General features: G+C 38.6%; 2 protein-coding genes across 2 annotated transcripts; both read left to right on the top strand.

Moving 5' to 3' along the window:
• The first annotated feature begins 4,186 nt into the window (after positions 1-4,186).
• On the top strand, positions 4,187-12,099 carry LOC127640182 (troponin I, fast skeletal muscle-like). The gene is made up of 7 exons (XM_052122613.1): positions 4,187-4,283; positions 7,434-7,466; positions 7,582-7,618; positions 9,677-9,805; positions 10,512-10,601; positions 10,717-10,893; positions 11,854-12,099. Exons 2-7 carry the CDS (start codon positions 7,459-7,461, stop codon positions 11,935-11,937), a joined length of 525 nt encoding a protein of 174 aa, XP_051978573.1. The 5' UTR covers positions 4,187-4,283; positions 7,434-7,458; the 3' UTR covers positions 11,938-12,099.
• A 152-nt stretch (positions 12,100-12,251) lies between these two features.
• On the top strand, positions 12,252-16,509 carry tnni2a.4 (troponin I type 2a (skeletal, fast), tandem duplicate 4). Its single transcript, XM_052122612.1, has 7 exons — positions 12,252-12,841; positions 13,522-13,554; positions 13,815-13,851; positions 13,999-14,127; positions 14,369-14,458; positions 15,222-15,398; positions 15,565-16,509. The coding sequence occupies exons 2-7, from the start codon at positions 13,547-13,549 to the stop codon at positions 15,652-15,654; spliced, it is 531 nt and encodes a 176-aa protein (XP_051978572.1). The 5' UTR covers positions 12,252-12,841; positions 13,522-13,546; the 3' UTR covers positions 15,655-16,509.
• Positions 16,510-26,338: the final 9,829 nt, after the last annotated feature.

The raw sequence follows: 26,338 nt of genomic DNA, 5'->3' as shown, positions 1-26,338 counted from the left end.
AACCTATTCTGTTATATTCCTCACAAAAAGCACATATTACACTTATTTAGTTATTTATTTATTCTCAGGCATGGTCTATGATTACCCCATGTTTTTAATACGTGTCATATTAAAACCATGGTATTTTTTAAAGTACCTTAGAGTACATGACAGCATCATGAAGTTTGAACATGATCAATCATTCAGTATGATGGCATCTTTTTTGTTATTGGGCTCTGTTTTTCTTGTCCCATCACTCTTTTTCACTTTCATCTCTGCTCCCTCAATTCATCCTACCATGGCTGCTGCTTCCACTCTAACCTTGTCATCACCTTTATTTAACTGACACTTATATAACTTTCCCTTCATTTCTTTTTTGTTATTAACAATTTTTATTGATTCCATTCACAAATGATATAAACAGAAATACGGAATCAAATTATACACATTAAGCCCCCCCCCCAAAAAAAAACTTGTGTCCCCATTTTCTGATTGGCATCACCACCAGGTGGTTGAGTTTTTAAAACCAAGCCTATACAATATAGAGAGGGACCAATAGAATAAATGAAAAATCTTTAATTGCATAAGGTGCACCCTTGCATCTCTAGATGTAGACTTGATGTTTTTTAGAATCCTAGCCCACACGCCCTCCTCCAATTAAACGTTTAAATCTTTCTCCCATAATCTCTTGAGAGAAGCAGAGTATCTGATGCTTTAGGGGTGTGCGTGCCACTGGAGCAGGTGGCGCAGCTGTAAATACCTAAAGAACTGAGATCTGGGAATCCTAATATGTTGAACCATTTTCAAAGGATCTCAACACTCCACTCTCATATAGGTCACAGAGTGTAGAAACCCCCCTCACAATCCACTCTGACCAGCAGAAAGGGGACTTATTAATACATAATTTGGGTTCAGCCATATGCTATTTCGAGGCAACATTTAAATGAATGTCTGAATTAAACACTCTGGACTCTTTTGTTTATACCGAGTGCAAATGCGGGATAACATGGAGTAACTTCACTTCTCTGGTTAGTTTAATAGAAATGCTTTGCAATGGCAAAATAGGGGCAAGAACTTCCTGTTCAATACAAAACCAGGGAGAGGCTCTGTCAGGTGGAAGTGACCAGTGAGACAAATGTCTGAGATCAATGCATAATAATAAAACAAAATCTTGGGTAGGCCTAGCCCACCTTAATCAATTGTCCTGTGTAAATTATTTAAATGTAATCTGGCACTTCCAATTGCTTGAAGTAAGAGAGTGGGACATCTATAGAGAGAGATTGTTACAGGTAGTTGAATTTTGATATACAATGAATTTTGATAACATTAACCTTCCCAATCATAGATAAATGTAATGAAGCCCACCTGCCCACATCGCTTGAAAAACTTTTTATTAAGGGGTCAAAAGATCAAAGATCTAGTTGGGTCAGAGATGAATAATAAAATATTTTCTGCATAAAGAAAAAGCTTATGTGCCATTACTCCTGCCACCACCCCTGGAAAATCCTCCTCCTTTCTTATTGCGGCTGCTAATGTTTCCAGGGATAACACTAGATCTTTATCGGATGATCGCCGAAATTTGGCCAGAATTATAGGGGCATGTCTCCCTCTGTGGATCGCTGAGATGGAACCCTGTGAGCTCGCTCAATTTCCAGATTATAGCCTGGTATATCAAGCAGTCTCGGAAAGAACCCGTCCATGAATTTCACCAGATCCTGACCCTCGTCGGCCTCAGGAATTCCAACAATACGGACGTTATTCTGCCAGCTACGGTTCTCCATGTCATCCAACTTCTCCCAGACATGCTTCAAAGCCACCTTGGTCGCTAGCGGATTAGCAGCTAATTCCCTCTCCGATGACTTCAGATAATCGGTCCATTGCTCGACATCCCCCACCCTTGTAACTACCTCAGTAAATTTAGTCTCCGAGTCAGCAATGACCTTCATCAGTATTGCCAACGTGTTCAACATTTCTTGCCGACAAAATCGACTCCCGGGCTTAGGGCCTCCATGGAGGTGCCAGCTTGAGCACATAAGTGTCTTTAATGTCTCCAGGGCCCAAGGATTTTGAATTCTTTGACATATTGTCCTCCTAGAACAGAATCTCACCAGTTTATAACATTCACATGTCCGAACCTTGCATGGCGTCATGTGACTCCAGTATAATTTCTTTTATGAACTTACAACACAATACATGGAGTGGACTTTTTATCTGACATACTACTCATCTGAGGTAACAGCATTTCGATGCTCCAGGGTGAATTCAAAACTGCATATTTTTTTTCATTGAAGGGCACTACTGCGGAGGGGATGCCTCTCGAAAGCTTGTTCAAAACGAAAGTAAAAAAAATATATATTTTCTCGAAGGGCCCTTCCGTAAGACTGTTAGCGAAGGGTACATTTATAGAGTAATGTCATGTTTCTTTCAGAGGACACATTTCAAGTGCCCTGCACTTAGGAGTGAGTATAGGGCATAGTGAGTATCACTTGCAATTGGAATGTGGACCCTGATCTGCTGTAGCTTTATTTTCTTTAATACACCTATGATTTACACATTATTACTGTTTACATTTTTGTTTTATATAACAATTTTTATTTAATTATTAAAATGTCTCCCCTTTTAGTGGATGACCAAAAGGGCACCTTTAGATTTGTGAACGAAAGGGGCAGGAGCATCAACGTTTTGGTCACAATTCACGTGTGTTGCATGGAACTACTGAAATATTCTTCTAAAAATCTTCATTTGTGTTCTTGCAGAAGAAAGAAAGTTATACACATCTGGTATGACATCAGGGTGAGTAAATGATGAGAGATTTTTTTATTTTATTAGACAATAATATACACAGACACTTTTGAATGTATCTTACATGTTACTTTTCATAGAAATATCAATGTTACGCAATGTTACTTTTTATAAAGCCAAGCCCACAAATTAAGACTTGAGTCATCCAATGCAATGCTGTCCTCTTGCGCTCTATCAGTACATTTCATTGAGTTTTGCTTATCACCGGTCTTTCACTAGTATTAGTTTCACTAGAACACACACCTGACGATTCATCAGCCAGATTTCAAACAGGTAAAAAATTTGTCATAGCGTCTGTGAATCGTCGGTTGCAGAATTATGCCTTGAGTTGCAGAAGTGTGCACACTACATGACCATCAGCGATGGGCACTCGCTGCAATCTGAGACTTCAGATCATCAAAGGCGACAACCTTAAATTGTGTAATATGTGCTAGACTTTAGAAGTAACATAATGATCCTTAGTGATCCTTTAAAAGTAAAATGCTACAACCCCAATTCCAAAAATGTTGGGACAGTATGAATAATGCTAATAAAAAACGAGTGATTTGTAAATTATTTTCACCCTTTGCTATATTGAAAGCACTACAATTAAACATATATATGCGTCAGCAGCACACGTACATGGTTCAGCACATGGGGCGATTAAATATGGACCCCTAGTGTCGCTTCTTCGACACAACGTCTCGTTCCCTCCATCAGGGAACGGAGGTTAGATACAGAGCAAATAATCTAGGCAATAGAATTCAGTTCAACATGCTACCATCAATTGCACATTGATGGTAGCTGCAATTCCACTTCCCAAGGAAACGATAACACCTTGTGATTAATATACATGTTGATATATATCATGTCCTATATTTGGAGGCTAAATCATCTCTATATCATCACAATAACTAACTTAGTGTCCCATCCACTCATATGAGCTTTCTTTAAATAGTACACCACCATCTTAACAACTGTGTATTTGTAAATGATCTTACATTTATAAGTCAGCGCTGCTGACTTTGCAGCTTTGCTGAGGATCATGTTAGGTCAAAGTTGTTTCTATTAATTGAATTTGTGTAAACTCGATCGTTACAGGGAAGAATGTCTTTTCTTGAAACTAACCAAAAAAGCAACAAACCTCATAGCACACTCATTACAACAACAATGCCCTGTGTGTTAAACAATACATTTGGAGGACAAATGACTCCTAGATGTCTGTTCCTGATCATATCTAATAACTGCTTGCCCTAATTCTCCTGCTTAGTTTTATTTTTACAGACATCTGGAATTTTGTCATTCTCATTAATCTATTTTAAGCAGAGTAATTGGCAGAGATTGGAAGTGGATATTTCCAGTGGCTTGCAAGCCCAACTGTGTTTAGTGCCTTACCATAAAGAGGGGGAGACGTATGATGATGCCAGGCTTAAATATCGTACTTAAGCGCAGTCCCACCGTGAGAGGTCTGCCTCCTTCAGACAATCTCCAGGTCTTCACCACTGTCGTATTTTCTAATATAGGTGAGGAGAACCATCTCATTTGTACATTTATTTCATATTTGTTTTGGATTCTCATCGCAAGGTGCATTTTTGGTTGACTGACTGTTTATTGGGGCATAATTTCCTGGAATATTATTGCAACAAAACTCCTACTTTGGATTTTAATCTTCTTTTTTCCCCCCAATAGGCGATTTCCCCTATACATTTTTCTGTAAGGATTTTACAGCTTTCTGGATGATTTTAAACCATTTTTGTCAAAAGATTATTTCATAATTAATATTTAAAGAAAAACAGTAATTTTTGATTTTACATATATATATGTATGTTTTGTTGTTATATTCCCATGCATTTTATTTTCTTGCTGCTTAATTATGACATATGGCATACTCTGCGATGCATGTTAGGCTGGTAATGGCACAAAAAGTAAATATTTTACATTGTACTGGCATGAATGTTTGCTAAAAATCCTTGTGGTGGCAGAATTATATTTCTACCAAATAACTAATAAGTTTAGTTTTTATAGCATAAATGTACATGCCAAAAACATCTTAGAAACACCCTAGATTCATCAAATTTGAACCCTACTGTAAATATCTCTGTTGATTTGCGAAAGGATTTGCAGCTTTTTGAAATGCGTGTTTAGAACCAAAGGCATCAATATACAGCAGATTCACATAGCAGTGATTTAAACAGCTGTCTGCAGACATTTTTTTAAGGTCTATATTGTATGTACCTGCATAGATATTTCCACAAGCTGGGAGGATAAGATACTGGATATCAGAGAGTGAAATTCACACCCCTGCCGCAGGCTTGCAGTGGGCATGCTTACAATGACACTTCCAGTTTTGTTCCAAGCACTGGTCTCGAATTAGAAAGGCAGAAAATATAGCCAACACTATATACACTGCCTGGTCAAAAAGAAACAGTTGCATACTCCGTTGGACCGCCTTTAGAATTGATTACGGCAGGCATTCATTGTGGCATTGTTTTGACAAACTTGCGCAACATTTATTTGCGTCCAGAGTTGCATTCATTTTTGGCCGAGATCTTGAATTGACGATGGAAGAGTCGAACCACTACGTAAAGTCTTCTCCAACACATCCCAATAACTTTAACTGGGGTTAAGGTCAGGACTCTCTGGTGGACAATTCATGTGAGAAAATGATTCCTCATGCTCCCTGAACCACTCTTTCACAATTTGAGCCTGATGAATCTTGGCATTGTCATCCTGGAATATTCCTGGGCCATTAGGGAAGACAAAATCCATTGATGGGATAACCTGGTCATTCAGTACATAAGGGTAGTCAGCTGACTTAATTTTAGATCATAACACTGCCTCCAGCAATTTGTACAGTGGGCAAAATGCATGATGGGTGCATCGCTTCATGCGCTTCCCTTCTTAACCTGACGCACCCATAGATTTGGTATAGGGTAAATCTGGACTTATCAGACCACATGACCTTTTTCTATTGCTCAACAGTCCAATCTTTATGCTCCATAGCAAATTGAAGTAGTTTTTTCAGATTAGCCTCACCAACAAGTGGCTTTCTTTTGTCCACACAGCTGTTTAGTTCCAATCCTGAAGTTCTTGTCATATTGTGCATGTGGAAATGCTCTTACTTTCATTAATAAACATAGATGTGAGTTCTACTCTCGATTTTTGTCGATGTGACTTCACCAAATTCTTTTATGATCGATTTTTTTCCGACCACATTTCTTCACCGAAGCCAACAGTTCACCACTATCCTTCCAGGTTTTAATAATGCATTGGACAGTTCTTAATCCAATTCCAGTGATTTCAGCAATCTCCTTAGTTGTTTTTTTTGCTTGATGCAGGCCAATAATTTGCCCCTTCTTAAACACAGTATTAAGAAGCCAGTTGAAACATTAATCATTAAATTAATTATCCAATCATAGGCTCTTAAGTATCTGCTTATTTAAATCCAAATGGTGAAATTATTATAATTTTTTGGCCAGGCAGTGTATGATTCTCAGTCTCTCTAATGCTCTCTCTCTCATAGACACTGGTGTCCAAATATTTGGAATAATGAACAGATTTTGCTGTTTCAGAAGGAAATTGGTACTTTAATTCACCAAAGTGGCATTCTACTGATCACAAAGTATAGTCAGGACATTAATGATGTAAAAAAAACACCATCGCTATTTGAAAAAATAATTTTTGATCAAATTTAGACAGGCCCCATTTCCAGCAGCCATCACTCCAGCAACTTACCCTTGAGTAATCATGCTAAATATCTAAATTGGTACTAGAAAATCACTTGCCATTATATCTTACACAGTTGAAAGCTATTTGATTTGTTAAATGAAGCTTAACATTGTCTTTGTGTTTGAGTTGCCACAGTATGCAATAGACTGGCATGTCTTAAGGTCAATATTAGGTAAAAAATGGCAAAGAAACAGCTTTCTCTAGAAATGTATCAGTCAATACTTTTTTTGACGAATGAAGGCTAAACTGAAGATTTCATACAAAGGTGTACAGTACAGTCTTCAAAGACAAAGGGCAACTGGCTCTAACAAGGAGAGAAAGAGATGTGGAAGATCAGATGTAAAACTAAACAAGAGGATAAGTACATCAGAGTCTCTAGTTTGAGAAATAGACACCTCACATGTCCTCAGCTGACAGCTTCATTGAATTCTACCCGCTCAACACCAGTTTCATGTACAACAGTAAAGAGAAGACTCAGGAGGCCTTATGGGAATAATTGCAAAGAAAAATACACTTTTGAATCAGTAAAACAAAAAGAAAAGGTTAGAGTGGGCAAAGAAACACAGACATTGGACAACAGATAATTGGAAAAGAGTGTTATGGATCTTAACCCCCTTTGAGCTTTTGTGGGATCAGCTAGACTGTAAGGTGTGTGAGAAGTGCCCGACAAGACAGTCACATCTATGTCAATTGCTACAGGAAGTGTGGTATGAAATGTCTCCCGAGTATCTGGACAAACTGACAGCTTTGGAGTAGTTTAAGAAGTTCTGAAATAGTTTTTTTTAAAAATCATGAGAAACATTTCAGTCAAGCGACCCCAAACTTTTGAATGGCAGTGTATATATACAGTATATATAATTGTTTTAATAGTCAAATAAAAAATGGGTCTGTCTCCAAAATGTGCTCATACAGAAGTTCTTAATTTTTTTTTACGGTCTTTGCAGGAGGGGAAAACAACTGGTGGCCAAGATGTCTGAGTGAGTATATCAATGTCTCTTTGTCTTGTCAAATGTCTTTTTTTATATTTGGTATTAACAATATGTATCTCTTCCTGTTTTGTTTAATTGTAATTCTTCCATTGTCTCATTACAGAAAAAAGATGACATCGAGCCGCCGGCTCACTCTCAAGGTAAAATTGATGAAGGAAGGATTAAAATTTTGTTCAAGTTGGTGTCTTATCTCTGACTCTTTGCATTTTTGTCTGTGTTTTTAATGAGTATAGTTTAAGCACTAGGGATGGGCGATATCACATATTTTCTTTCTGATACAATACCAAGGTACAATCTAGGCTATTATTGATTCCAATAGTGATTCTTCTAATTTACAATTTTGTCAGACCTCTATTTTTATTTAGCATTTAGTAACAACAATTGCAGAACAAAACCTATAATTTAAACAATTTTAATTTACAAAGTCATAAGAATTGCACAAAATAAACTTTATCTATATAAAAAATTCACATTTACCATTGTTGTTACTTAGTGGAGTGAAATCATTCCTGGTGATGCTCCTTATATCACTTTCAAGCTTATTATTCACATTTTACACAAAATTTGTCAGAGCTTTAGACCTGTGAAAAATGGCAAAAATATAAATCACACTAAATCAATAATGAAATCCCTATTTTAAATACACTTTGACAGTTACTCACTAAGAAAATTGTTCTCGGTAAAGCACTGTTTATTTGCACATGGTGTCTGCTGATTCACTGAAGGATTCATGGAGAACAATGCAAACAAATTCTTTGCTGAACACAATTTGCATGGCGCATCTCTGATGATGTGGGCTGGATTAATTGCTAGGTTATGGAGGATTATCTTTAACATGACAAAAGTGGACTTGACTTGACTGCACATCTAGATATGTCCCAGGTTATAACACTCTTCTCCATCATTTGATCAGTATTTATTGAATTACTGCTGCCATCATTAATAGAAATTGGACACAAAGGTCTCTTTTTAACAAAACTTGTTTTATTCAGTTTACTGCCTGCTTTCCTCGGGCGGTTATAGCATGATGTTTATTGTGCCGGGCAAATAGAACAGTTTTGGAATGAAGCACAATCTATAATGAGCCTAGTATGGACAGCAACTGTATTTTCTATGGATATAAGTGACATAAAAGTACAGCTCCTATATACTCGAACAAGGAAACACAAAAATAAGATTGCTTGGTGAGGGCCTAGTTTGTGCGGCAAGAAATGACAAAGACTTAAAGAAATCGTTCGCCCAAAAATGAAAATTTGCTGAAGATGTATATGACCTTCTTTCTTCGTCAGAACAGGATTTAAGATTTTTAGGAAAATATCCCAGGTTTTTAGCTTCATCCAATGCACTATTATTAATTTACACATATTTTTGACGGTCCAAATAGCACATTTAGGCAGCATTAAAATAATCCACACGACTCCAGTCGATTAAGTAATGTCTTCTGAAGTTAATCGATACTCTTGTGTGAAAAACAAATCATTGCTAATTTTTTCTTTTTTTTTTTCAGCACTCTGTAGCTGTTTGAATTGCACACAAACTCTCACGTGATGTATGTTGTTCTTTGGTTAACAGAGCGTAACTTCTGAATTCTTGCGTGAACGCCCCAACATGATGACGTCACGTGACATGAGGCATTGAGTGTTTACAGGAAGAGATTTTTTAAAGTTAAAGTTTTAATTAGCGATTATTTTTTACACAAACATATCGATTCACTTCAGAAGACATTACGTGATCAGCTGGAGTCGTGTGGATTACTTTGATGCTGACTAAGTGTTCATTTTGACCGTCAAAATTGGTGTCCATTCACTTGCATTGGATGAAGCTAAAAACCTGGTATACTGTCCTCAAAATCATCAAATTTTAAATTATCAGCACAATCTCAGTTTTGGGTGAACTATTCCTTTAATTTAACTTCAAGATGCAGCGCTATTTCAGCGCTAATTGCACCTGCTTATTGTAGATTGCATAAGTAAATAAGATGCACGTTTTTCCGCTGAAATACCACATGCAAAAGTGGTGCAACTGTTTAGTGAATTCGCCCATTAGTGTTTATATTATAAAGTGGAGACTGATCCTACGGACTGGTAGTATTGATGCTTCAAAATCAATTCGCCCATCCCTACTAAGCACAGTACTGTTACTGAATCACAACAATGGTAAGAAATTCAGGATCTAAGTGAAGTATTTTGCACCCATAGAGTTTGTTGCTTGCCATTGCCAAGACTCTTCTGGAGAAAGAAGCCATTCAAATCATTAAGGACAAGGAGAATTACCTGACAGAACACTGCCACCCTCTGTCCTTGCCCGGATCTACACAGGATTTGCAGGTCTACCGCCTGCATCAACATACTATTATACATGTTCAAAAAGTCTCAGGAAACACAGCACATATGTTGCCAAGACGTCTATTTAATGTGTGAATTTTCATCTAAAAATTTCAATCAGGAAGATGACAAACAGTGATAGATACAATGTCATTTTCAGAGGTTACCATGGTAATAACATGGTATATTTACATTTATGCATTTGGCAGACGCTTTTATCCAAAGCGACTTATAGTGCAATTATTATAGGGACAATCCCCCTGGAACAACCTGGAGTTAAGTGCCTTGCTCAAGGACACAATGGTGGTGGCCGTGGGGTTAGAACCAACGACTATCTGATTAACAGCCCTACGTTTTAGCCACTACGCCACCACCACTCCTATATGTCCATGGTATATGTCCAGAAAAACGCACGTTTTGGCACTTTGTAAGTGGTTCCTGAAAAGTACCCTGTCGTTAAAACGACATTCAGCAGATGTTTATGAGAATTGTATGATCTGCCTTTTTAAAGATGCTCTTCAGCTGTTTGTAGCCAAATATGACATTTCACAGACATCTCGGTGAAATATGTGTACTTACTGCAATTGTTTAGACCAGTGGTTAATAAAACAGAAAAATGAAGGTTGGGAAACACTGGTTCATACAGATGATTTTGACGTTACATTGCAAAAGATGATTAGAGGTTTAATCTTTATAAATCTCCATTTAGGAGCTCTGCAGGAAGCTGCACCAGCAAATCGACCAAATAGATGAAGAGAGATATGACATGGAGTCCAAAGTGCAGAAGGCAACAAAAGAGGTATAATAACTTAAGAAAACATAAACTATATTGTAGTTTATTTAGATTGAGTCTATATATTGGGTTTAGTGGGTTGTCTGAGCTCAGTTTTAATCCCAGTTTAATGTGTGAATAGGTTGATGATCTGAAGATTAAGGTGGTCGACCTGGTAGGCAAGTTCAAGAAACCCGCCCTGAGGAAAGTCAGAATGTCTGCTGATCAGATGCTTCAGGCTCTGCTCGGCTCCAAACACAAGGTGTCACTGGATCTGAGAGCCAACCTGAAACAAGTCAAGAAGGAGGTCAAAGAAGAGGTGGGTGAAATACAACTTTGTATCTATCGTTTTTGTACTTAAAGTATCCAACAGTTAGTTCCAGTCCACTAATCTGATTGGGCAAGCGGCGTTCCAAGAGTGCTGATATTTCGTATAACTGTACAGACATGTTTCGGTGTTTGTATCACTCCACTTGTCTAGGTCGGCAACGTTGTATTCCAACACTATGGAATTCTTTTCATCGGCGGAGCAAAAATATAACAAAATATCTGTCTGAAATGTTAGTTACTAAACTTTGTGATTATAGTGCTGTTGTACTGAATAACAGCACAAATATCAGAATCTTTTATATAATCTCTGAAACACATAAAAATGCAATTCACAGAAAACAATTACCGTACTTGAATGCACCACTACTATGAGTAACATGTTTTCAATTTCTGTTGTTAAAAAACTGTTTGATTTTTTTCTTAAAGTCAAAAATTTCTAAGTGGTGTACCTTTGCGGAGAAATAAATAAATATTCTTTAATTGTTATTTCTTAAAAAAAATTAAAATAATAATAAAAAAGAACCAGTGAAACACTTTTGTTTTAAAATATTATTGATATTTAAAATTTTATTTTATTTATTAGAATTTTTTAACATTTTTTAGTATCCGATTAAAAAAAAATCTAAATCAGATATTTTAAAATTTGTATGAAAAGGCACCGTTTGTTCCTGTTAAATGAAGTAACCCAAAGAAAACATCTTGATATTTGTGACACAAAAATTCATTATATTTGTAAAAAAATATTTTTAACTTTTTAAAAATATGTATGAAATTTTTTTAAATTAATGATTCAATTGCATACACATGTTTCCAACTTGCAAGGAAAATGTTTTAATTTCACTTGTCATTTACATATATACATATATTAATATATGCAATTAACATGGACAAAACATGGTCTATTAGACTATTTGTCCTTCACACTCAATCTCTCTCTGTCGTAATGCAGGTTCAAGAAGTCGACTGGCGTAAGAACATTGAGGACAAGGCCGGTATGGACGGCAGAAAAAAGATGTTTGAGGGCGAGGCCTAACGTCATGGAAACTGTGCAGTCTTTCATCTTTTTGCAGTAGTTGTATGTTTGTTCTGGTATCAGTGCCTCCAACCAGCATTTGTTTTTAGCAGTATATATGTCCTGAAAGAGTAATGTATTATTGCAGAGCCACTACCATTAAATAAATGCTTTGAGAAAGAACTCTTTCATGTTTGTTATTCCCCCCAACTAAAGTTAGTCTTTAACTTGCCTCTGCTCTAAGATTACTGGTTCTAAGAGTGTGTGAACAGCTACTTTTTATGTTTGTTAAGAAAGCAAATGTTTAAAGACAGTAGTGTCTCTATATGACCACAAAGGGGTGCTATCTTTACAACAGACATTCCTTTCTTTCTTTTTCTTTCTTTTTTTCTTTCTTATTTAAATTTAAAGCGGTAACAGCTTACCAATGTTATCAATATATTGTCGGTACACAACACGTAGATCTAATCATCTAATCTTTATGAAGGCCTCTTCTTTTGCTGCATGGTGAGTAACCTACACATATCTTTCATGTTATCTTACTTAAAGACAGTATAACTCTCTCTGATCTTTTTCCAAACTGTTGTTTCTTTGATCATATATACATGAATGTTGTTGTTGTTTTTCATAATTGATTGTAATATGTATTAGTGTATTCAGCATTGCTTCTGTTCACAGCACACAGATAAGAGTTGTCTTGAAGGAAGGGAAATTTACGAGTCTTGCCGAGGATGGGCTCGGATATTTCAGGATCTCGCAGGCCTATTGGTCTGGGGTTGAATCCACTTCCATAAACAGGACTCCTAAAACCTGCTGAGCCATCAGAACACAACATATATATCCTATATAATTTGTTTCTCTCTGGGACTCGCCATTCTTTCCAGTTCTTCTTCCAAGTGTGTCCTGCCCTCTTCTCCTCTCATAGGTGAGCTTCAGTGCACTGTCTATCTGTATGTACAAGACAAAGGCATGCATATAAATGTAAACATGCATGAAAGGATTAAGTAGAAGTACAAAAGCAATGCCAAAAAGAAAAAGTAAAAGACCACAAAAGGTTAATTCATTTCTAGGTAGAGATCATTTTAACAGCACACAGGCTACACATGGAGACCATTGATTGTGATTGTTGCTCTAACTGCATGCACATATTGTTTATTGTTGTATATTCATGAGCAGATATAATACTGAGCAGATTTTATACTTCTAGATTTCAGTTAAGTGTTCTTTTCAACAGTTATGAATTTCTTGGTAAAGTTTTGATTCATTTTATTTTTTTTAATTGAGGTTTTTGATTTTATTAGTTTTCTGTTGTTGACTTTTGTTAGCTTTTTTAGACTAAATATAATATTTAAATTTGAACATGCCAGTGTACACTGCATAAATAGCATTGTATTTGACTAAAGACTCAATAGAGTTTATCTCAATGCTAATACCATAATGCTAGCTCCAATAATGGGTCAGATAAGTGTAAAGTTGCCATAATATGTAAATAAGATAACTGTCAAATTAATTTGTCTAATGGCCTCTGAATTCAGCATATCTGCTGTCATGATCATTTTACATTTGATTGAACTTTTTTATTGAACTGATTTCTATCCTGTGCAGGGTGAAAACACAACAAACCGCCAAGATGTCAGAGTAAGTAGGCCCTATTCTGATTCATGTGAGGTTGTAATGGGTCTTTTATTGGTTTATGTAAAAGTCTATAGGCTGCACATGCCATTATAGTGGTGTAGATTCAATTCCTTGAAACTCAGTTTGATTCAAATGTTCGTTTCTAGATAGTAGTTATGGTCAAGCATTGTCGTGTTTTATGAGTTATCCATATGACTTGTATCTAAAGTGTATTAGTGTATAGAATTCATCTCATGTTGGATGCATTTTTTTATTCATAATAGAAAAAAGATGACCTCTAGCCGTAGGCATCATCTGAAGGTGAGATAAAACGATTAACATCTACAGAAATGTAAAAATGAATTTTGATAAATCATACATTTTGTACCACAATGTAGCCTCAAGTGCAATATGTTGAAATTGTATTGCTTATTGCACTTCCACTAGTGTATCTCTCTGTGTTCTTAGAGCCTGGTGCTCTCCATTGCCTTGGAGCTGCTGGAGGCTGAAGCCAAACAGCTGGTGACCGATAAGGAGACTTACATGAGCGAGAACTGCTCATCTCTGGATCTGCCTGGATCCATGCAAGACCTGCAGGTCTGAATGCAATACAAATCAGGAGCTATTATATTAAAACATAAACGCATGCAATTCTTTATTATACACTATATAAATATATCCACTGCATATCTGGACATAGTTTTGGTTTTTACCTGCCCTATGGAATCAGAATGTCATTAAGTAGTGGCTTCCTAATGACGCCTGTATTGATAAGTTGTTTTACGTTTTGCATTTAATGTAGGTTTATTGTATTAACAGTCTTATTTTTCCCTCCCAGGAACTGTGCAAGAAGCTGCACCAACAGATCGACAAGGTTGATGAGGAGAGATATGACATGGAGGCCAAGGTTGCCAAAGCAAACAAGGAGGTAAAGACCACAATGGTTTTCCCACCATCAGGGACAAAATGGTTCTCGCAAGTGACCAATCATGAGTCGCCAATCACTAAAGCCTTCTACTGGAACAGTTCACTGTTCAGAGTCTGGTTAGCTAACCATACTGAGAAATTCGGGCCAGGAACGGTTTGTAATCATACAATACCAAACCATGTTCAAGTGGAAGTGTGACTCTCCTTGCTCAGAAAAGTTTGGCTCGATGGTAGAAAGTCACTTCAGAACTCATTTATATTCATAGACTGATATATCAACCATTTTGACATTTTTGCAATGGACCGATAGCCGTGTCTACTTGGCTTTTTAAGTTGAAGCGGTAGTTTCCTTTTGCCAAAATGTACTTAATTTTTTTTATTGTAAAATCGTACAATACTAAATATTGCATAAAAGGAGTGTAATTTGAGCTAATTAGTGCATTTGCTAACATTAAATTGTATTATGTACTGTATATATCTGCATTACATATCAGTCATCGGCCTCCCTGCTTTCTAGATATGTATTGGCGTTGCCAATTGAAAAATCCATAATGATCCACCACTAGTCATTAGTGTTATTATCAAGATAATACAAGACACCTTCCTTTGACGTAACAGCAGTGTTGCACTTAAATTCATGGCAACAAAATTTTTAAAAGTGGCGTAACATAAAATGTTTGTTTGCACATGGTTTACGTCCTTCACGCTCCATCACTGACACCATCTGTTCAATGATTTATCTATCCATTTACTTCCCCAATCAGATTGATGATCTGAAGATTAAGGTGGTCGACCTGAAGGGCAAGTTCAAGAAACCCGCTTTGAAGAAAGTCAGAATGTCTGCCGATCAGATGCTTCAAGCTCTGCTCGGCTCCAAACACAAGGTGTCACTGGATCTGAGAGCCAACCTGAAACAAGTCAAGAAGGAGGTCAAAGAAGAGGTGAGTTTCAGATTAATACATATTCCATCTCTTTGCTTTATCTTTCTTGAAAAAAACTTTCTTGAAAGATTTGGAAGGCAGATGCATTGTAATTGCATTTTGAGACCTTTGATCTCATTTTAAGCACATTATATTAATATCTCATGTTTGTTTTTGTGTTCCACAGTCTGCAGAACAAGTCGGCGACTGGCGTAAGAACATTGAGGATAAGGCTGGTATGGATGGCAGAAAGAAGATGTTTGAGTCTGAGGCTTAAAATATGTTGTGTTTATTCTCTCATATGTCTTAAATTGTCTCTGGTAAACATCTTTTATCCTGTGAAACTCCAGTTCTAATAAACAATTTTCTTGGACAATTTTTACATGGTCATTCACAGTGTTGCATGGCATTAAAGATAAATGTGTACGTTATATGTGCCTTTGTGATTTTACTCACAACAATTAGAGTTCAGAAGTTCTGAACAGCTTAGCGATAGCATTAGCATGTAAGCATGCTTCAATAAAAGGAGTTTAATATGGTATAAAATAGCATTTTTCAGCCGTATTTGTTTATGTTTGATGAAAGATCATGAATTATCAAAGCATCTTACTACATTATTGTATTAAACACCCTTTTAAAAAGAACTCTCTGGATCCATGGTACAGTGATAAATACCATTCAAAAATGGCCATAATTTCAATGGTAAAAGACTGTAAAAATGCTACAGTAAAAAACTTAAATTGGCTAACGAGCAGTTACCTTAAAATATACATAATTAATGTTTATTGCATAATTTTAGTTTCATATGTGTTACCCTGATGGTGTTTAGTGTTTGTGTGAGTGCAACTGAGCACTGTCTCTACATTTTGTATTGGTCATTTCTTCTGATAGGGTCACCTTATGTCTTTATGTCATCATGTGCACTTCTATAATTTCTATGATGACGTACAATGCATTATAAAGTGAAAAACAGATTTTCGCAGTTCCAGTAGGTTAATATATTAAGTTTATATCATTTAATGATATAAGCGACAGCACTGCACCATAAAATATACCTTAAAAACAACAGTTTTAAACTGTAACATTTACAGGTTGTTCTGTAAAGTTGTTTACATTTTTACTGTATTTTTTTACATACTTATTCTGGCAACCAGAGCTACCAGGTTTTTGTTTTACAGTGATGTACTGAATATTTTCATTAATGTTTACATGGTATTTCAAGATACTTATAAAAATACGATTGAACAGCATGTCCGTGTTTTTCTACTTTTCAGTCTGTATTACTATAAACATTAGTGACAACACCAGAGACTTTTTAGCCCAAGATGGAGCACTTATGGCACTTTTCCACTGCACGTTATGGTTTGACTCGACTCTACTCACTTTATTTTTCTGAGCTTGCTTTCCACTGCTGTTTAGTGCCGCATCAACGTGGGTGGGACTATAGGCTGATCGTCATAGATGTGCCGCCTCCACTACCGTGACATCATCGTAAACACAACACAAACAACAAACAATAACATGACCACTAGCTGTTAGCTACTAGCTCATTGTGCTGCATAAAGCAGTTGTTGCATGGTGATTTTACACAAGTGTATCAGTTCAATTGGACTGGTTGTTTTAGAAGCAAGCTTCCAGTAGCTGGTCAACTAAATAAAGTCAAGCTTTCAAGCAGAGTATAGAGTTAACGTACCATCCTCCACCGTGGACTCCAGCTGTGGCTGCATCCAGGGCACTCTCCCTCCCATTGCTCACTGGTTTAGATAGCATCCATTTGGTCGAACCACTTCCACTTTTCCTTGATGTTTCTGCAGTCATTTTAAGTTTTTTTTTACTTTTCCCTACACTGTTGGTAGGTCTGGTGGTAGCAGTGTGTGGCCAACAGCTGAGACACTTCCTGAAAGACTTTTCGTTTCATTCGTCGCTAACGAGATGACAGTCTGCACCTTGGTTATTGACCATGGCATGGTTTTGCACACAGCCATTTCTTTTTACTATTCAAAAGTCGTATGAACAGATGACACTGCTATCACTGTAGCTAACTTAAAAACTAGCGGGTTGATGTCCCCTTTTGGAAATCTAGTGACGCTGGTAGTGACTATTCTCTCTGACCAATCAATCATCTGTAGGGTTTTGACGTCACATTTACTATCGCTTGGAACCTCGACCGAGGTGGTACTAAAAAAAGTACCAGGTACAATCCACAGTGGAAAACCACCAAAAAGCAAGCAAAGTCGAGTAGTACCTTGCAGTGGAAAAGATCCATTAGATTAAAATGAATAGTAGAAATTGGAACACACAATATGGCGGCTGTAGCGAGAAAGTGTTGCTTACAGGTAAAGGAGCCAGTCACATTTTAGATACAGATGTTGCCTGTGAGTTAACAGTTATCTCGAACGTGCATGCATATTAGCTAGACAAAACTGAAAAAGTCTTAGCGTGATCTGAGCTAAGAAACACCATTTATAATATTACTGTTATAAGATTTTTCTGCTGATTTGAAATATGTTATTTTATCATAATCTTGACCAACCGTATAAGAGATTTCAGTTTTTCCCCATTCAAGTAGATAGGAGTCATGTCAAATTATATGTCGCTTGTATCCATACATATAGCTGCCCAAGAGCGTTCCCAAGATGGCCGACCGAGTGGACGGACTTGCTTTGAAAGTGACTTTGATAATATACTTTTTTAGATTGTTAGATTCACCTTTGAATCTAACTAAACTAAAGTTTAGGATAGACCTGTGCTTAATGAGTATGAACTGGGCAAACAAAATGGACATTCCTTTGAGGTTTTTTGTATATTTGAGATTTCTAAGTTACATTAGCAAAGTAAATCATAATCGCTCTCTAATCAGGGACTAAACATTTATGGAAACATTGATGGCTGAGAAAGCAATTTACTAATATGCATATTACAAAAAGCACTGCTATATTTGATCACTTTAATGGTATCGAATGGTATACCATATTCAAATACCATGGAATTTACATGATACGCCAAGGAACTACTACAAAGTATATTTACGAACGCAATAATTTTATTATGGCACATGTCTGAAAAACTTGAAATTGCCATGGTAACATGAAAACAGTAACAAAACAAAACAGGTTAATTCCATGGTAATTTTTGTTAGTGATGCAAAAACTGATTATCATAGTTTAAACCTGCACTATAAACCTTGTTACAATTCAGAAATGGAATCATAGTAGGCCTATATCTAAATTATTAACATATTAAAAGTGTACAGGGTTCCAAGGATATAAAAAAATGCACTAAAAGCAACATGTCTAATTTTTTATATTATAAACAAATAAATATATTGTAAAAGTTTGAGAGATTTGGATCTTCATTCTATTGAAAATCATTATTGGCCATTCTTATAACCTTATTTTTAATGATGAGATAGTCAATTCACACTTAAACTTCTTAATAATACATTATAATATTACAATGCATTACAATATTGCGATACAGAAAAAAATAACTTGCTTGTATGTATTTACTTCCAGATACAAATCAACAAGCACAACCTTTATTTGTGTTTATTGCACAAACACCCTGTTTATATGTTTGCTTTGTTGTAGTTGGGTGTATTTATATTGGGAATGCTATTTTTCAGGTGGCATTAGTATAACCAACCACTATTGTGGAACATTTTGAGTTAATATTTAGGTTTTAAAATGTTAACTCCATTGTCATTATCTTAATCTCCTAAGCCATCCATGTATATAACATCTTGGCCAAAACATTTCCTTTTCCCCAAAGACAACACACCCCCTAACCTGAAACATTTCTTCATTTTCTGTCCAGGATCCTCCTACACTCTCACTACGACACTCAAACAATTTCGGGCTAGCACTTTCACACCCAGCAATCAAATTTTTCTGGTTCCAGGGTATCCATGGCCTACATGTATGGTCGGGGATGTCTGTATCTAATAGCCTGTGTGGTCCTTCCTTGTTCAGAGTCCCTCTTAGGTTTCTCCAAGGAGCTCAAATGTTCAACTTGCTAAGTATGTCTTCTGACCCCGCTGTTCTGAATGCAAGAAGATTCCAAACTATGTTGAGGGCACGTCATTACTAAAGACACTTTGACACCCTGAAACCTAAAACAAGGGTTACAACATTTGGAAAATGGCCACCATGGGTCTCCATTGGGACCACTAGGTGAATTTAATTTCAATTTAAGAACAACAGTTTTATATGTTTTAGCATTGTCATCCACAAGACAGCAAAAACAAACAAACAAACGAACAAACAAACAACAACAAAGGTTTAAGTCCTGTTTTCAAATAAAAATATCTGAACATCCTTAAAACAATATAAATTGAATTGAGAAGCAAAATTATATAAGATATTGAGTCTTGTTGTCAGTGAAATCTTACAAAATGTAAGAAGGTTTATGCTTTAAACAAGACAGAACTATTTGCCAATGGTGTAAGAAAAACTAAGGCACAATTGTAGTGCACGATCAAGAGCAAAAGGTCTTGTTTTCTATATGCATATGCATATAGTGTATAGGTGCGAATGGTAAGAGTTTGCATTGGCTGGGTCTGGTTTCCTGGGTTGCCTTTGAAAAACTGCTATATTGCTATGTTAGTAATGTCATGACCCATCTGTGGTCTCCGGCCTTTTTCAGTCACATGAACTTCTGAGAAACAGCTGTCTTTATCTCAGCATGGCACATATACACATACAGCATATATATACAACCCACAGTTTTAACACAGGTCCTAAACAGCTAAACATTACATAGAAGTTTTACTCAGATAGTTTGATTGTGATATAGACAAAATGTTGCTAATTCTTACAACCCTTACAAGGCAATTGACATTAGTTTATAGGCTTGATTATTAATTTATCTGTAGAGTCGAAAAATAAAAACTTTTATGATTCAAAATGCAGATGTTATTAGTGGTTAGGTATTGATGTCAAATGTAATTACTTGGTTAGGTATTATTATTGTTAAGTATTAAATTATTATTTATTATTATGTATTAAACTCTGACATAACTTGTTGAGGAAAGGTGTGCTACTTCTTCATTACAACGATTTCTGCCTGGCGGACGATGAAATGGTAGAAAAAAATATTTTTGTTGGGTGGACTTCAGCCACATCTATGTACCAGAACATCCAGACTGAGATCACCGTTAATATGACAACAGTAGGTTGAAAGGTTTCCAGTAGAAATCAGTCTGTGTTTACCGAAATTTGAACCACTGCTCCCAGTGGCCGAAGCTGGAAGTGTTGTTAAACGCTTCACTGTGTGTATCACTCCACTTGTGTTCATGCTGTTCTAAACCAGCATGTGTGAGCTTCAGTTTCAGGGTGAAATGTCCATATAGTGACTATAGGTAATATCTTCACTTAGCTGAGCTCAGCTGACATGAACACACTGAAGTTGCTATCCTTTAATACACCCATCTTTTCAGTAGTATCATTAATAAATAATAATAATAATTTTCCACTCTTACGTGTATTTTTTTTTCACAAACATCATCATGAAACACAGTAACTGAGGGTAAACAGAGTATGTTATGAGCATACATAGTATACTAACATTAGCATTAGCGCCATGAATGCAGTATATAAACATGTACACAACAAATGACACATTGATCTACTGCATATAAATATAACTCAAAATCATCATTGAGTGGTTAAACAGCATCTTTTACTGACCTCATGTGAATTTTATCCATAGAATGTGTCATGTGGTCACTGAGAACACATTTTAATGTCACATTGATTTACATGTAGTATGTTTTCAGGACAGCATCTCTTATTTAAATGCTCCTCTAAACACTTGGGTGGTGTCCGAATGTTCACAAATAGTATAGTTGCTTAGCTGTTTCAACAAACATAGAAGACACTGTGAGTGTATCAGAGCCTTTAGTTGTATATCATGTAATATACAACAGTTAGTTCCAGTCCTTGAATCTCATTGGATGAGCGACGTTCCATGAGCACTGATGGTCTGACACCATCAGCACTCCAACGCTTCACTGTGTGTATCACTCCGCTTGTGTTCATGCTGTTCTAAACCAAAATGCAATAGCAGTGCATATGTGTTAAGAGCTACTGTTTGTCTTTTTTTTTTTACATTACATATGTTAGCCAGCAGGTGGTGGCAAAAGAAAATTTTTGTGTGTAATATGAGCCAATTAGGTGATGTGAAGTGAATCCACGTCAGCCACTGTTTATATACAACAGCTCTTCGTGATCGCTTTTATTACTACTACAGTACTAAAGCTAGGACATAGCTTTAAACGTCTTTAAATGAACAACTTTTTACGGCTTATGGCTTTACGGCATTACGGCTCATCACAGCTGAGAGACACAACAGACTGATTAATTACTCAATGGGTGCTGTTTAAAATGGCAGCGGACATTGCGGTTTCTATAGTGATCAACTCTTGAGCACCGGCTACAATGAAATAGGGAAAAATACCCCCGCTTGGATGCAGTCTTTCCACTGAGAAAGCTGAACTTCAGAAAGCTGACAGCATCTCTGCTTGGGAGTGGCATCATGTGATTGCACATGCTCCATCTCTCTCTCTCTCTCCCTCTCCCTCTCTCTCTCACACACAACAACAACAACCGCCATTCGCCACTAAGTGGCGGTGATGTCACCACGACGCTTGTGCCAGGCTATGTGCACGTTAAGGCCACGTGAAGTGTCGAACACCCGCTGGCAGGAGGTCACGGGACAGATCCAACAGGTGACACGGGTGAATGACTGAGATGACTGGCCGATGCACCACCTGTGCCCCCTATTGTGCCAACTTGCTGTGCTTTAGCCACCCTGCTCTCTGCTTGTTGTTGTGAGCGTCGCTCCTCTGCGCTCCGTTGTTGTTGGAGGGCGACTGCCTCCAACTGGCAAGCAGCATCCTTCACAAGCCTCCTCCAAAGAGGCCGATCTTGACACTGCTGGTACCAGTCATCGGTAAGTCCACTCAGCTCCACATCCTCTTGTACCACATCACTCCATCTCTTCTCCAGCCCGTGCTGCGCCTGCTTAGCCCCCTCTATCCGGCCAAACAAAAACTGTTTAGGCATGCGGTGGCCAGGCATGCGGGCTACATGACCCAGCCAACGCAACCTTGCCTGCCGTAGGAGCTCACTGATGGGACTTTGTCCACATCTGTCAAAGATATGTGAGCTCCTCACACAAGCTTCCACACAGCGTTACGCAACCGATGAAAAGATAATGCCGCTCGACTGATTCGGAGTGAAACCTCTGCTGTCAAACCGGAGCTGGTTATAAGCACACTTCCCAGGTATGGAAAACACTCCACTCTCTGGAGCTGTGGGGGTGGAGTACATAATACCCAGGAAGGTGCTTAGTTTTGGTTGGGCTGATGGTAAAGCCCCATCTCTTGGTGGCAAGCTCCAGGTTCATCAGCAGCGCCCCCAATTCCTCCTCTGAATGAGCAGCAATCACCAGATCATCAGCATACATAATGTGGTTGACCAATAGGGAGCAATCCCTTGACCGCACCCGTGCATCGATCAACCTCTCATTATATCTGTACCAAATGGAAATTCCTCCAGTACAGCCATCGAAGGCTTCATGAACCACGTGGTCGAAATAGATATTAAATAATGTCGGAGCCAGCGGACATCCCTGTCGCACTCCAAGGTGAACAGGGAATGGATCCGACTCCCGACCACGTAGTTTTACCCGGGCCCGCTCGCCATCATGAAGGTCCTTAATGATCGCGAGTTGCGGGTCTGGGACTCCGAAAGCACGAAGAACAACCCAGAGCCCATGCCTACTGATGGTATCATAGGCCTTGACCAGGTCAATAAAGCAGAGATGTAGGTCTTGCTGGAATTCCCTACACCTCTGCTGTAGCAGACTGACAGAGAAAATGGCATCTGTGCAAGACCGCCCCTTCCTGAAACCACACTGGGGCTCCGCAAGTCTCTCCTCAGCGTGCCTGGCAAGGCGATGTTGAATAATCCTTGCCAGGACCTTTCCTGGCACACTGAGGAGTGAGATGCCCCTATAGTTATTACAATCTGAGCGGTCCCCCTTTTTAAAGAGAGGGACCACCAGGGCATCCTTCCAATCCAGCGGAACCCGCCCAGTGGTCCAGACTGTTGTTATAATGTCATGTTGGGCAGTCTGTGCACAAACACCACCCTCCCTCAGCATTTCACTGGGGAGATCAACTCTGCCCGGTGCCTTTCCTGGTCTCAGGCTCTGGATCACCTTCAGTACTTCCTCCAAAGTTGGCACTTCAGCCAGCCACCCACCCACAGGGAGCGACTTCTTCCTCCAATATTTGTGGCACTGCAGCCCTAGCAGGGTCATCCCCACTTTGTCCCACAATGTTTTCCAGGCTCAGGGACTTCCCCTCCCACAGGACCTCACAGAAATGCTCAGCAAATCTGCAAACCTGTTTCTGGGGGTCAGAGATTGGATCACCATTCTTTCCCCTAATGATGGTAATAGGTGTGGCGCTGCAAGTAAATTAACCCGCGACCACCAACCATCCTTGCAGCACCTCACGGTGCTCCGAACCTCCAAGCGAAGGCAGCGGTAAGCCTCCTCATTCTCTGACGTGGGATGCTGTAAACGATGAAAGTGGGCCTGTCGCTTTTTCTCAGCCAGCCTGAACACCTCCTCCATCAGCCAGGGTTTCTGAGGAGGTCTGGACCGTGTGCCCAAAACTGCCATTCCAGTTACATGAGCCACAGTCCTAAACCTCGCCCATTTCCCTTCGACATCCAGAGGAGTGGGGGATGATGTCAACCCCAGCTGCAAGTGATGCTGAAATTCTCTCTTGCAACTTTCATCAGCTAGCCTAGACCAGGCCACTATGGGTTTGAAAGGGGTCCTGGGTTTACATCCACCACCGGAGTGGAAGAATGGCAGGCGCATCTTACAGATGACAAGTCGATGGTCAGTGGGCAGATCAGCTCCACGGTAGGTCCTGGTGTCAAGGACATGGGCCCGCATCCGCTGTTCAGTCACTATGTAGTCCAGCAGATGTTCTTGCTTGGACACGGCATGCATCCATGATGTTGTGTGGATGCGCCGATGCTGGAACAGTGTGTTGGTAATTACAAGCCCATGGGCTGCACAAAAATCTAGCAGCCTCCTGCCGTTGTTATTGAGCTGATCAGGCCCATGTCTTCCAATCACTCCTGACCAGGTGCTAGCATCATGACCAACTCGGGCATTGAAATCACCCAATATGATGATTCTATCCCGAGGGGCCACTTTAGCCAACACCTGTGACAGGAGGTCATAGCAACCTTGCCACTGGTGCCACTTCGGCGTGGAGTCCGATCCTTGAGCCGCACACTCGTCCGCAGATGGAGCAGGGGAAACCAGATGCCAGGGGGGGTACCAGCCGCCCACTGGTGTCTCTTGATGCGCCTCTCGGATCGTTGGTCTTGGTTGGTTTGGTGTATTTGAGAGACTGCTGTGGCACAGGTGACCTGCCAGGCAGATCTGTCGAGTGCCAGTGATTCAAGCTGTGTGAGGGGGATGTTCGCTCGCTTTAGGATATCCCTGGTGTAGTCAGCTTTTGCCCTCCAGCAGACCGATTTACGCCCATTAGTTGACTGTAGAGGACTTGGCGGGGCAGGCGGTGTTCAGGCATGCATATGGTGTGCCCTATCCAGCGCAGATGTTTTTTGGCCACAGCTGCTTCCATACAGATTGAGTGTTGCTGAGGATGACTGTATGGGGAATTCGATCTTCCCAGGACAAACTGAGGATCTTCTGTAGGCAGCGGATATGGAAGGCCCCTAGGTTGATGATGTGCTGGCGGTATGGGGTCCATGACTCTGCCCCATAAAGCAGAGTAGAGACACATACCGTGTTTTGAATTACTAACGGAGGCTTGGACACATAATTTGTTTTGAACCAGCAACGGCAGATTTTGATCGGTCATGTAATAAAGTAGTTCCATGCATAAATGCATTTTTATGACCATACTCACTTTTTAATAATTTTTTTTAAATTGACTTGCTCATTGAACTGTTGTATATAAGCAATATCACACTTGCAATCGTGCTATATGTCCCTAAATCAGCACAGCTGGGATTACCAATGGCACAAGTCCGCAGCAGCGGAATCACAGCAGTGCTGATGTAGTGCCACATTGCACTCTTGCTCATATGATATTGCTTAAATACAGTCAACATAAATGGAAATGTTATTAACCATATGCCCCCAACCCTACATCTATCCATTAGTGGAGTAAAAATATAATTTTAGAACAAAAACTTGCACTCATTATTGTTTATTTGAACACGATTACTTCCTAGTTCCTATTGAGGCTCATGGAGGCTGCTTGCAGTGCTCTATCAGTTATGCCAAAAGGAATTATCCCCACTTTGAAATTATGCAAAAATGTATGATGAGGGATGGCTTTTGGAAGCAACATGTATATCATAAAGACTTGGAATTATTTGACCAGAGCCAGTAAGCAACCATCCTGAACACCTTAACAACCACTTCTGTTGCAACACCCTGGCAACCATTTACAATACCCTGGCATTGCACAGTGGATATAAAATCTAGTGTTTGCATTATATTATTAACCTTTTCATAATGCTAAAATTGTATTTGTCTTGTGTTTTTATGAGAGGTGCCAATTCAGTCAAAGTGAGTTATTCAGGATTACGAGAAGTTTTTAGTACCCGCTCATTGCCATACATAAAGTTCCAGATGAGATATTGGTGTTGGTTTTAGCTCAAGGTTTTAATGAGAGCTCCCCCTGGACTGCTGCCGGTCAAATTGAGTCTCTATCCTGTGAACTGGTCAACTCTACCACCATCTACTTTTTCATAACTCAAGACATCATATCATCCAATTTACAGCACTACATGTCAGATGTTCTGCACTCAACAGAAATTAAATTGATTATAAAATCAATTTATAACAGATAACAGATGCAGTTTCCCAAATCAGAATATCTATGAAATCTTTATCGA

The sequence above is a fragment of the Xyrauchen texanus genome, chromosome 49, assembly GCF_025860055.1.
Source record: "Xyrauchen texanus isolate HMW12.3.18 chromosome 49, RBS_HiC_50CHRs, whole genome shotgun sequence".
Taxonomy (NCBI): domain Eukaryota; kingdom Metazoa; phylum Chordata; class Actinopteri; order Cypriniformes; family Catostomidae; genus Xyrauchen; species Xyrauchen texanus.
Note: the sequence above shows the minus strand (reverse complement) of the source record. Positions and strands in the feature narration are given on the sequence as shown.